The sequence below is a fragment of the Artemia sp. Qi Xiang Cuo genome, chromosome 1 (assembly GCF_049724085.1).
Source record: "Artemia sp. Qi Xiang Cuo chromosome 1, ASM4972408v1, whole genome shotgun sequence".
NCBI classification, from domain to species: Eukaryota; Metazoa; Arthropoda; class Branchiopoda; order Anostraca; family Artemiidae; genus Artemia; species Artemia sp. Qi Xiang Cuo.
In genome coordinates, this window is record NC_142794.1 from 45,208,746 (window position 1) to 45,223,207 (window position 14,462).

Genomic DNA, 14,462 nt, shown 5'->3' on the forward strand with positions numbered 1-14,462 from the left:
AGGGCAATTGAATAGATGAAGAATTAATCCTATTTTTAATTCCATTATTTTGTTTTAATTTTCAATATTCAATTCAAAGCGTTCTTTCAGATTCCCGGAAGACAACGAAATAGGAGCTACTATTGGGGAACATTTGTCTCAGTTAAAGTCATGTGAGAGTACAAGTGAAGATCTGAAAGAACAAATCGACTTTTTAATAGCTGGAGGTCGTAGCTCCCTGAGAGTACTAATGCCGGCAGAAATGCAGTATAAACATTCGGGAAAGTAAGTTCGAATATCCCGAGTGGAATCTTAGCATGCTCATCCTCTTTATTGATTTGTCAGTAGTATTTGACTTCGGACATATTTCCGCGTCTAATTTCTCTTTAACACCAATTTAGTATATTTGATATAGGTGTTTAGTTTTTAAAATCCATCAAAATAGTTTCTGTACCTTCATAGGCGTACCTAGCTTCTTCTCTAGGAGGGGGCAGCCGATTCTGTGATGAAGGTCTGGGGGCTGAAGTTATATTGGCATTTCACAAAACCTTACAGTGCCAGCAAGATCTATCATACCTATGAAATATTTATTAATAAAAAACAACCAAAAATCATAAATCATTAATAAGCTTCAGCATTAATCAATCTTCTTCGATTAGAGCTAAATCTTTCCAAGACATTATGGATAATTGCTTCTTGTTTGACTGTTATTCTGTCATTCCAGCTGTTTATTTCCAACTTTTTTAACCATCTACCCTTTGTCAACTGTTTTTTTAGCCATCTAGCTTTTTTCAACTGCTTTTTCAGCCATATCTAGTGTAAATTTGAAGTTATCATTCTCTGAAGAAAATTGCCTTGAATATTCAGTTATGTAGTTTTACGCTTCGCAGGTGTCAAATTTGAGAATAAGAAACGTATGTGAAAAATCAGCAGAAAATGAACCCCAAAAAATATCATCATGGAGCTATAGAAGTGTAATTTTCCTAATTGCTGTTGCAAACGACAAATGCTGCCATAAATCTAAGCTATGCATTAACATAGATATTATTAACATTGTTCAAATTAAAAATTTCAACTATTAGTTAATTGACTTGCCTATGAAACATCTTTTTAGAAAGACCTTTTGTATAATTGTTGTATATTCCCATGAGCCTCTAATTTTGCCAGAGTCCAACTGAACTTAAAGGTCATCACCCCATTGATAGTTGCATTGCTCGACCATCAGCTGCAGTGAGCGCTGCAAACGTCTAGTTGGGCTTTTTTGTAAACAAGAAAAGTTTTCACTTACTTCTTTTCCCGATTCCATTGTGGCAACAACGGATAGGATTTACACATCGAAACAATCTTAATAGTTGTATAAGAACTAAAAGAAAAATCGAGGAAAATACCGGTTTTCAGGCATGAAAAGAACGAAGATGGAGCCAGTGGACAAAAAATATTTTCCAGTATGATGCCATGTATATCTAACAGTCCTCCTCACCAAAACGAGAAAGGAAAATAAAGTTAACATCCAACTTATGAAAAAAAGGAAGAAACCTGAGCATAAAAGTAATAGTAAAAGAGTCCTAACATCCGTACCATATGCAAATTCAACTAATACTAATGTAAAACGTAATTCATATAGTGAAAATCATATCAGAAGCAAGTTTTTAATACTACTTCTGTTTTTTGAAGCTAGCCTTGTATGTCTCTTAGGCACAAGTTCTCTGTGATCGGTTTTGTTTTATAATATGTTAAATCCCTTTTTGTTAAATTTGTGTATATTGAATTAAGCGCGTATTATCATAGTCTTTTAAGCATAATTATTTAGCTTGTGTTAAATTTCGATTGCCTTTTAAACAATTTATTTAAAATCTATATCATTGGCAAACGAGAGTAAAGTCTTCGAAAGGTATTGACTAGGGTTTTTAGAAATATGGGTACTCAGAGTTGAATAAAATGAAACAGAAATAGTAGTATAGTTTAGATTCTTTATTCGTATGCTATTGTTGTGCTGCTGTAGTTTTTCCAAATTCTAATGGCTTCTGACGACATAATAGTTGTCACAGTCATTGCCACGGTATTTGCTATACGCCTCTTTGACGATTAATTTGCGTCCTATCCTTACCAGGGTTGGTGAAATTCATAATTTTTAAATCTTAGGCAGCGCAATAACACTACCTAAGTAAAGAACGAAGTGAATCCTATGTATTATTTATTTAGTTTTTTAGCTTTTCACCAAGACTCCTTTGATTTGAAATTGAAGTTTCTAGTACTCTTTTAAGAGTCTAAATTGATTGTAAGGCAACCAATCTCTCTTACACGCCCCTTTTTGATACCCTCTCCAAAAAATATGCCTATGGGGATGACAAGACCCCCTTTGCTCTTGGAGCAAGGGTTGTAAGTTATGTAATTATTTACAGATAGGATTTGTTATACGGAATAGGGCATGTTCGATCCTGGGTATCCAAAAAGACTAAAATTTTTAAGTTGAAGCTTTCAGGGAATGTTGGATTAAATCAAAACACATTGTGCAGGCCGTCAAAAGGGCGTATCAGCAATATTTCAAGAATGGCTTAGTTTATTAAGTTGAAACTGTCAGGGAATGTTGAGGGGGATGTTAAACTAACCGAAATGCACAATTTGCTTACTACTACTATTACTGTTAATACTACTACAACTAAGGCTATTGAGATGGAATTTTCAGGTAATGTTGAGGAGGATCTTGAAGTAAATCAAAACATACTTTGTGCATGCAGGCTGTTGAAAGAGTGTGTCAGCAATATCTCAGGAACGGCTTTGAGTATTAAATTGAAACGTTCAGGGCATGTTGAGGGGGATGTTGAACTAACTGAAATGCACAATGTACTTACTACCACTATTACTGTTCATACTGCTACAACTAAGGCTATTGAGATGGAATTTTCAGGTAATGTTGAGGTGGATCTTGAAGTAAATTAAAACATGCTATGTGCATGCAGGTGTTGAAAGAATGTGTCAGCAATATATCAGGAACGGCTTTGAGTATTAAATTGAAATGTTCAGGGCATATTGAGGGGAATGTTGAACTATCCTAAAGGTACTATTTGCATACTCAAATTACTATAATGGCTACTGATAAGTCTATAAGGGTGAAACTCTCAGGGAATGTTGAGGGGGAAGTTGAATTAAACCAAAATACACTATGTGCATTCAGATTGTCAAACGGCACTATCAGTAATATCTTCGGAACGGCTTAGAGTATTAAGTTGAATCTTTCAGGTCATGTTGAGGGTGATGCTGAACTAACAAAAGGCACTTTGTGCATACGAATACGACTGCTAGTACTGCTTTTGCTGCTACTGCCACAGCAACTAAGGCAATGGTTACTAAGGTGAAATTTTCAGGGAATGTTAAACTAAATCAAAACATATTGTGTGCATGCAGGTTGTCAAAAGGGCGTATCAGCTATATCTCAGGAATGGCTTAAGGTATTAAATTGAAGCTTTCAGGGCATGTTTAGGCGGATGTTGGACTAACCAATAGGAACTATAGGTATACTATTACTACTACTGCTGCTACTACTACAACTGCTATTACTGCTAAGTATAAGCATTAAGGTTAAACTTTCAGGGATGTTGTGGGGGATGATGCGCTAATTAAAAACACACTTTGTGCATGTAGGTTGTCAAAACGACGTATCAGCAACATCTCAGAGGTGGCTGAGAGCATTAAGTTGAAACTTTCAGTACAAGTTAGGGGGCTGTTGAGCTAGCCAAAAGGCACTATGTGCATAATACTACCGCTGAGGCTATAAGGGTGAACTTACAGGGAATGTTAAACTAAGTCGAAATACACCATTTGCATCCACGTGGTCAAAAAGGCGTATATCAGAAACGGCTTCGGGTAGAATTTGAAGCTTTCGGGGTATGTTGACGAGGTATATAGAGCTAACCAAATGGCACTATGGGTATAATACTACCGTTAAGGCTATAAGGGTGAACTTACAGGTAATGTTGAACTAAGTCAAAGCACGCCATATGCATCCGCGCGGTCAAAAAGGCGTATCAGCAATATCTCAGAAACGGCTTGGGTTAGAATTTGAAACTTTCGGGGTATGTTGAGGAGGATGTTGAACTAACCAAAAAACACTGTGCTTACCGCTACTGCCACTACTGCTACTAGTGCTACTACTACTTCTAGGGATAAGGGTATTAAGGTGAAACTTTCAGGGAATGTTGAGGGGGATGTTAAACTAAATAAAAACACTTGGTGCAAGCAGGCTGTCAAAAGGGCGGATCAGCAACATTTCAGGAACGACATTAAGCTGTTCCAACCGAAAGACACTCTGCTCTACAGTTGTGACTATAACTGCTACAGCTACTGTTAGTACTTCCCTCTACTATTATTGTCCTCTTCTACTACTGTTGCTAGTACTTCCCTCTACTACTACTACTAATGCTAGGATTATAAGGGTGAAAGTTTCAGGGACTGTTGAGGAGGATGTTGAACTAAATCAAAGCTAACTATATGCATGCAGGTTGTCAAAAGGGTGTATCAACAGGATCTGAAGAACAGCTTAGGGCATTAAGTTGAAACTTTCTGGGCATGTTGAGAGGGATATTGAACTAACCAAAAGACACTATGTGTATACTACTATTACTACAGCTGCTTCTGCAACTATTGCGACTGTGGGTACTTGTGAGTGTGACTATTTGTGGTTTCTTCTGTGGCTACTTGCGGCTGCGACCACATGTGACTTTAACTGCGAATACTTGTGCCTGTGACAACTTTTATCGGTGACAACTGTTGATTCTGACGACTTGTTACTGTGGCCGTTGCTACTTACGACTAAAACTGTGACTACCAACGACTGTGACTACTTACAGCCGCAACTACTTGCGACTGCCAATCTGACTGCAATCACCTGTGACTGTGATTACTTGTGACTGTGAATACTTACGATTGGAACTACTGGTGACTGCAACTACTTGCGACTGCGATAACTCAATTGCGACTCCATGAGACTGCGACTACTTGTGAATGCGACTCCGAGTTCTTGTGCCTGTGGCTGCAATTATTTGTGATTGAGACTGTGACTACTTGCGATTGTGACTGTAACTACTTTCGAAGGTACTACTAGCAACTGCAACTACTTATAATTATGACTGTGACTACTTCCGACTGCGAATGCAACCACTTGCAACTGTGACTGCGACTACTTATGACTGCGATTGGACTACTTGTGATTGTGATTGCAAATATTTGTGATTTTGACTACTTGTCACTGTAACTAGCTGCGACTGTAACTACTTATAACTAAGGCTGCGACTACTTGTGACTGCGGTAATTATATTTGTAAAAGAGCATGATATGGCGAATATTTCTTATCTTTTTTATTTGATTGCTGTTTTACAAGCAAAATTGACCAGGGAGTATATGTTGTACTATCTACCCCTATGTAATTACCTGCAAATATTTTGATTGAATTTACCTCTTCAGACATAAATTATAATCGTGGAGTAATTTAGCCTAATCAATCAAACAATTCCTTCGGGATATTTTGCTTACATATGCCTATGCCTGCTTATTCTGATCCTTTGAAGACACAAATGGCTGAAGCTTGGAGGCTGATACAGAAATCGTGTCCGGGGGGCATACCAGCAAATCTTGAACTCCCTTAATGGTGTTTCCAACCTTCCACCGTGTAGGTAGTGAAACTTTCGACCTTCTGAGGGGCAAAACATGCCCCTAAACTACCTCTTGGATCCCTCCCCTGCTAAAGCTATACCCAAAATCAGTATATTTATAAAAAGAAACACGCTTTTGTTCCATCTAAAATCCTAGCAGTCTTGAAAACAAAACAGAAATTGAATGGGAAATTAAGAAACACTGGGTTTGTTGGCTTAAAAAAAAAGCAAATTGTGATGCTTGATGTTCTAATTTGACTTTTCTAGTCTTGTTCTTAAGTTTTACGGCTCCTTTGCTATTTTTGGGCTACCTCTGTCCAAAATAATACCTGTGGACCACGTTCGCCAACCTGTTAAAGAGATGCCTCGTGTATGTAATTTCGGTAAGCCATAAAACTTTGGACAAAAGCTACCGCCTGGCAAAAATCCGCTGTACAGTTGCGGAGTGATTGTATCACTTAAAGTAATGGTATTTGTTTAGCCTTGTGACACCTGATAAGGAGACATGTTAAGAAAACAATTCTTACTTTAAAATATGTATAATGATCCTACTTCTTATATTATCCAACGGGAGAACCTTTATCATCAAGTCTTTCCTCTAAAAATCCTCAAAAGAGAAAAAGTTTCCAAATATCACCACGTTGAAAATTCAATGCTTAAGTCTTTTTAAATTGCCGCTTTAAATTGCTGCCTAATAAGTTCTTTTATAGATAGCGTTCATGCCGGTCTTTTTAATATTTTTTTTTAAACAGCAGTGGCGAAGAGCGAATAGCAGTGGCGTAAATACAAAATATTAAAAGCAGTGGCGAAAATCAAAATGTTGTATTTTCGACGAAAAACCGAAAATACAAAATAGGCACGGCATTGAAAAAGAAATGAAATAATATAAAAAAATTATATAAAAAATCCGTTGATTTTGAATTGAAGTTATCAGGTTAGGTTAGGTTACAAAAGATGCACAGAATTTCTATAATTTCAATTTACCACTACTTTTTCTTTAAACACATTTTTTTGACACACGTGCTAAACGCTTTCTATAAAACAACTTATTTGGCAACAGTTTACAGCGGCAATTGCAAAAGACTTAAGCATTGAATTTTCAACGTGGTGATATTTGGAAACTTTTTCTCTTTTGAGGATGTTTAGAGGAAAGATTTGATGATAAAGGTTCTCCCGTTAGATAATATAAGAACTAGGAGTATTATACATATTTTAAAGTAAGAATTGTTTTCTTAACATGTCTCCTTATCAGGTGTCACAAGGCTAAACAAATACCAAAGTAATTTAAAAGTTATGAGTTTTCTTAACTCTGGTTAGGATAGACCCTAAGTACTCTTCAAAGAAGGATGATCAAATACGACGTGACTGCGGTAATCATTGTGTCGGTGGAACCCGTCAAAATTTTGAAAAACGTCTACAAAAGCACAAGGGTAGCATAATAAAAGCAGCTAAACTCAACTAGCACTTTTATTTCTTTTGATTCTGCCCTGAGCAACCATATATTTAAAAACCCTAATCATCCAGTACTTTTCGAAGACACCACTCTCATTAGTATAATCTAGGTACTCAACAAAGTGTTCGGGAGGCAATCGAAATTAAACATAAGCTAAGTAATTATGCTTGCTTAAATAGAGATTTAGACGAACACACAGTTAATACATTATACACAGAATTAATTAAAAAGGATTTGACATAATCTAAAATAGCAACTAGAACCAATCAAGGTGAACTTGTACCTAAGGGACATGCACAGCTAGCTTTAAAAAGAAAACAACAACAGGAATTGTATTAAAAAATTGTTTCTAATACGATTTTGACTATATGAATTACCTTTTATGCTAGTCTTAACTGAGATTATATGTTGTAATGACGATAGGAATCATTTATTGTAAGCTGGGTTTTTAGTCCTCTCATTTTCTTTTCGTAAAATAAATTTTACCTTTATTCTACTTTCTTATTTTGCTGAAGATAGACATTAGATGTAAGGCCAAAATGTTGAAGCGAAAAACGACCAAAAATCAATAAAAAAAAACCTTTTTCCTAAAATAATCATTCCAAAGAAAAGTAAAGTCATATTAAAACCTAAAACGAGGAGAAATAAAGCCATATAATAAGTCAAACTTAAAATGAACCCTACTCTTTATACCTAAATTAATATTTTACTATAATACTCCCATATTAAAACAAACTTTCCGCAGGAAAAGGGGACCTGTTGGATCGTCAGTACCCACATTGTACGCTTGGTCCAGATGAAGTTCTTTGAATGAAGGGGAGTCAAGGGTTGAATCCCCACCATATTTATCTGAAGGATCTATTTTTAAAAGTTTGAAAATTTTGGCTTGAAAATGCAGCTATGGGTGCTTTAGGTATCCTCGTCCCCCCCCCTTATAGAAAAGATCTGCTTATGACTTGCCTATTAAATAGTGCACAACTATGCATTGCTGAATAACTGTTGGTATTATAGAATAATCTTTCATTTTTTATTGCAAAATAAACATCATACCTTTATGAATAGGAAATACTAAACTTGGTTCTTTGCTTAGCTTTTCAATATTTCTAAGTTGACCGGCTATTCGGGCCAAAATGGTAGTTTTGTGGCACAAAATGGCATAAATCTACGTTTTTTTGTTGTTTCACCTCCTTTGTTAATTAAAAAAAGACGCTAAAACGTTGAATTTTCATTCAAAAGAGCCCTCTATTGATTCCCTCAGTACTATAAGTCGTAGTTCATTCTTTACTAGGCAAGAGCTACTACTGTAACCACAAAGAAATTCGACATGTGTATAAGACGATGATTGTTTGGAGGTAAACTCCTATCAAGCGGGTAACTCATATCAAGCATATTCTTGAATTCAATGGTCTTGACATAAACGAGTACAAAGTCAAAATTGTCGACCGTTGAAAATTTTCAGTGGCATCAGTAATAAATTGTACTGAAAACGCCCGTACACCTCAAGAGATAGATCCATTGTTTACCTCATAGATCATGAGATATACGAAACAGTATAGAGTCCCAGTTCTGAATTTTACAGTTAATTAGGAGTCACGCTAATGTTTTTATTTAGAAATCACGGTCGTAATTTCAAAAGTTTTGCAAAATAACGGCAAAATTGCTATCATTATTCTTTCATAGAGCATACAAAAGAAGAGCAAGCAGTCGTCTAAATGCTTGAAATTACGACCATGGTTTATTCATTTAATGACTCTGGGTTACCACGAAATTTAGTATAACCAGGCCCCTATTCTTTTTCTATCTTTGTAGTTGAACTGTGAACGATATACCCATCATAATTCTGCAGATTGTTAACAGGGATTTCGTTTAATGACTCTAATAACAACGCTCCCTGATTAGGACTTTGGAATCCCCTCTTATTTCCAAGCTTTATATTTACTAAACAGATATGGGAATCCAGCTGCACATTTAGACATGGTTTATAAAGCAAAGAACCTCAGAAAATGCGTGAATGCTACAACTCAAGTGTTTAAGACAGAAAATCCGTCTCCACCGTTTGCAACTTTATAAAAATTAAGAAACCATGGCTATGTATTCTTTTTCGACAAATTATAGTGTTAAGAAGAAGAAGAAGAAGAAGAATTTTTATTTGAATAAATCAACATAACAAAAAAACATATACCCCCAACAGAGAGCAAAGCTCGTAAAATTGGGTATTAATAATAATAAAAAAAAAAAAAAATAAAAATTAAAAAAACCATTAAAAAAAACATTTCCTCATCATAACAAAAGAGAGAAAGAAAAAAAACCTGGTTAAAGAAAAAAACAAAAAACATAACAAACATAAAGAAAACAAACGCTGGACAAGTGGGGCATGGAAGGCTATCCCAACATGGGTAACAAATATAAACAAAAAAAATAATAATAATAATAAAAAAAAATTCTATTCCACCATCACAGGTCAATACATAATTTTAATATTTTCTTCCTTAGAACTGATATTTGCCGAAATGACTCAATTTGAATTCTATCTTTCAGCCTATATTTATTTGAAATAAATGGTATTTGGTATCTAATTGAAAATCTAGATCTTTCACAATTAACAAAGGGAATTCGATATGTTCCAGAACACCTAAGAGCCGAAGGAGGGGGCAGAATCAACAGAGATTTTTCATAAAAATAACTACTAGGATCTTGTATTTTAAAATGCCATATTGATATATTAAGTTCTCTTATATGTTTCAGATCTAATAAATTCAAGAAAAGAAATAATGTTTCAGTTTCCGATGCATCTCTAAGTTTTGATGGACGATGTAAAAAATTTCCAAGTATTCTCACTGCTTTATTTTGAAGGATCTGTAGGGGTTTTATATGCGTCCAAAAAGTATTTAAATAAATAATTGTGCAATAATTTAAATAAGGAGCAATCAAAGAATGATAAATTATTTTTAAAATTGAAAATGGAAAAACATGTTGCAAACGATACATAGACCCAATATTTTGCGAAAGTTTCACCCTTAAATGATCAATATGAGTTTGAAATGACAAAAGGGGATCAATAAAAACTCCTAAATAAGGATACGATTGAACTCTACGTATTTTATGCTCACAAACTTGAAGCTCCTGACATGAAATTTTTTTAGTAGCACGTTTTGAATGACCAAAAACCATAAATTCAGTCTTCTTAAAATTCGGTACTAAATAATTAGATACAAACCATCGATTAACTGAACTAACAGTGTTAAACAGATTTTGAATCAATGTAGATGAATCCTTCGCTTTAACAGAAACAGCTGTGTCATCTGCGAATAAAATTGCAAGACCATTATTTCCCTGCAAACATCGTGGGAGATCATTAATATACATCAAAAATAAAAGCGGACCTAATACCGATCCTTGTGGGACACCAATATCTTCAAGATCATTTAAACTAGACAAATGTCCATCAACATCTACCACGATTTTACGTCCATAAAGGTATGATCTTATTATATCTAGTCCTTTCCCTCTTATACCGGAATTTTCCATTTTATCAAAAAGAATTTCATGGTTTAAAGTGTCAAATGCTTTTTTAACATAATAAAAAACAGTAGATACATGATAATTACTATCTAAGCTGTCATTTATTTCTAATACAAGAGCTGCAACTGCTTGTTCCGTCGAATGGCCTGCCCTAAATCCAAACTGATGTTTGGTAAAAAAATTTATTTTATCTAGATAATTAGTAATCCTTCCTTTTAAAATTTTTTCCAATACTTTAGACAATGGTGATAAAATTGCAATAGGACGATAATTATTTGTATCAGATTTATCTCCTTTTTTATGCAATGGTATTACACGTACAATTTTCCATCTTTTAGGAAATGTACCTGAGAAAATACATAAATTTAAAATATGAAGCAATGGTTCAAAAATTTCACCTGCAATATTTTTTAGCAAATTAGTTGAAAGTTCATCATATCCCAATGAATTACCATTTTTTAAATTCTTAATGACCTTTTGAAATTCTGCAAAAGTAACCGGGGCCATAAATATGCTCGTATCTTCAGTGGGCGGTAGATATTTTTTATGCGACCTTGGGGAAGAAAGGTCAACTTCTTCTGAAACAACAGATGATCCAATACAAGCAAAATATTCACTAAACTTCTTAGCAACAGCTTGTGGTCCTCTAAATTCTTTACCATTAATATCAAATAACACTTCAGGGTGTAACAACTTTTTATTTCTTCCAATTTTATCTTTAATCAAACTCCAAGTTTTTCTAGGGGAATCTGAATTTCGAAAAGAATTTTCATAATAAAGTCTTTCACTTACTCTAAGGATCCTTACCAGCATATTCTTATAATTTTTAAAACGCGTGTTATCAAACGATAAAAATTCCAAATCCAGCATTTATTTTATTTCCAAGAATTTAAAGTAGGCAATAAAATATTGCTATTTTAAATACAAATTAATTTTTGTTTTCTAAAAATGAGCATAACTTCTAACAACCGGATTTTAAATTGAGTGTTCTTTCGGTTTTTGTTTATTTAACTTCTACTTTTGCTGAATTATTTGTTGTACGAATTTTCCAACAAATGCTAATATTTGTTATGTTAAGGGCTGAATTTTTAGTTTTGACACTTCTAGGCCCAAGCATTTTTGCCGCTCTGTTTTTGCGAGATTTTCGGAGAAATACCCGAAAATTCTGGGATAGTGGAAGCACTGAACAGAAAGCAACTGATGAGCCAAAAGTAATGAAAGAGAGAGGTGATACCGAGCTCTCAGGTGCCATTCTTGGGAGAAATCTGACAGTTTATAAGTAGCCACGGAATTCCTGTGTTGTTTCAAAATCTCTTTTCTGTGAATAGGCAGCACGGTGGCGGAGGTCACTTGTCACTTTGACAATAAATCACATAAGTCCAGTTTTGTTAAGAAAAAAATCACTCAGTGATAATTTATTGCGCCCCCTGGCCTTGTGTGCCCCTAGGCCCAGGCCTAGTGGCCCTATCTGGACCTGGTTGTGTTATTCCGTTATTAGTCTTACTCTAGTTATTCCCACGCCCTGAGACGCATAAGGCAGCAACGGTTGACTTACTTCCATGACGGATGATCTTGGGCGAATGTCCATAGCTCATTGAGGGATGACTCCAAGACTCTCGCTTCCTTTTCAAGAGAACAACCTAGCGCATTGCGTTGTCTATAGTTCCTCTGAAGACCTGAGGAGTTTAGCACCATTGCTTACACTAAACGTCGTAAGGATGTCGTCCTTGTCCCTTGCGAGTCTAGTTACCCCAGTATCGCCCTATTCTAAGCATGATTTCGTGTGTTATTTTTGGTTGCTTGGAAATAGTTCTGATCTGGATGTTGCATCTTCGATCAACCCAACTAATTGCAATTATTCTTCGTAAACAATTGTTGGAAAAGAGAAGCAACATTTCCTCTTAAACTTTCGGCAGAATCCAAGACTCGCAACCATATGTCAGTGCATGACTTTGCTATTAAACAGGCGCATCTTCAGCTTATGGGAGTTCTTGCTACATATCCAGGTTTTGCTACATTAAATGAATGCTGAACCTGCATAGACAATACAAAGCATAATCTTTTTGCTTCTAAAATTTTTACTTTAATCAGTTACCAACGATGAATTAGCACCAGCGAGGGAATTTTTGCACATTGGTGAGCGCCTGTATCTCAGAGTAATAATTAAACCATAAATCTGTCTTTGAGCTGGTAAGCATAGAAATGCAGGAATGTCCAATTCCTAGAGGGAGGAGGATTTGAGGACTTCACTGGGGGAAGGGTCAGAACAAGAAAAAAGTGTAGTACTTCAGACCTACCTTGGAAAGGGTTTACCCCTCCCCTCCTTCCATAGAAGTATAATTTGTAATGTGTTTGATTCGTGTTTAAAATAAAATCTTGAAGCATAACTTCATTTAAGTAAGTGGCTCCAGATCTTTTTCTTGCGGTGACCCGCCAAAGTGTATGTAAAATGTGTTTCACATAGAAGTGAGTTCAAATAGGAAGGACCGCGATGGCAAATCTAAGACTGCACCCCTGATTCTAAAGCTTAGAACAACTTGATGGCAACTAAATATGTCAACCATAAATCTAAATCAATATCTACGGCTATGATTTGTTTGAATATTAAATTTAAAAAAAAAGTGTTTTCAACTGAAAGTAAGGAGCAACATTAAAACTTAAAACCAACAGAAAATATTCTGTATATGACAGGGGTTGCTCTCTTCTCAATACCTCTCTCTTTACGCTTAACGTTTCTTAGTACTTTCAAATAGCTTTTAATTCTAATTAAACAGCCTTATTCTAGTTCAGTGGTACAGTAAGTACTTTGAACAAAAGATGGCAGTTGAGAGATGAATCCCTGTTCAGAAAAGGGATGTCTTTTAAACTTAGGATTTATAAATGGCTACTTCTGAGGTGTAGAATAAAAACCTTATATGCCCCCAGGGCATAACTATGCCTAGGGCATAACGTTGCCCTCCAATCACTTTCGACTATTAAAAAGGGCACTAGCTACTCCAATTCCCAATCGAATGAGCCGTTTTCGAAGTTTCTACGACAACTCCTTCGATACGAAGTGCCCGGGTATGGAGAAGAAAAAATAAATAATACATTTTGGCCACATCTTTTTTTACTTAGGCAGCGCTATCGCGCTGCCTATTAAAGATCGTTCTGGGTATAATGTATTATTTTTCGTTGTTGTTGTTGTTTAGACCAGGGCACTTCGTATCGAAGGAGTTGTCTTGGAAAGTTCGAAAAGGGCTCATTTAATTTAAAATTAAAATGGTTGATGCCATTTATAATAATCAAAAACGATGGTGAGGCAACCAGTCCCCCTCTAAGGTCCACACACTCCATCTCTTCTTTCGTTAAAAAACAAAAGAATATCTTAATGTTCAATCAAAATACACTGTTTACACTCCCATTCTCAATCAAGCAACTCAGTAATGCAACAAGAATGACTGACATTAGTAGGTTCAAATTTTCGGGGCTACTTCTGCTCTTAAAACTTAACCAAATCAAAATATCGCAAGTGTATCCAAGCCATCAAGGAAAGTAAAAAGACTTTTTTGCGAATGGTATCAAGTTTTCCATTTCAGGTCAACTAGAGGAGGTATGAAACTAAATTAAACACTACTATTTGTGTCCAGATTTTTAAAAGGGTGTATGTTGTTAAAAATTGCTGAAAATTTTTCTCTAGTATACAAATAGCATGCCAAACTATAAAGTCTTAAAAATAACGAAAAGATTTGAAATATTATTTTCTTTTTCCCTGAAAAGACTATGTCAATATAAAACGAACAGAAATTAATTTAAAAAAAATTTTTCACAAAATAAGTTTTTCAAAGAAAATTAAAGAACTCCATTGAATAAAAAATTAG

General features: G+C 35.2%; 1 protein-coding gene across 3 annotated transcripts in view; it reads left to right on the forward strand.

Moving 5' to 3' along the window:
• Positions 1–14,462, forward strand: part of LOC148956375 (box C/D snoRNA protein 1) — a 50,571-nt gene that overhangs the window by 24,287 nt on the left and 11,822 nt on the right. For all 3 annotated transcript variants that reach the window (XM_089107887.1, XM_089107892.1, XM_089107881.1), the window contains exon 6: positions 91–264. In XM_089107887.1, coding sequence (XP_088964013.1) covers positions 91–264 — 174 coding nt within the window. The remainder of the gene's footprint in view (positions 1–90; positions 265–14,462) is intronic.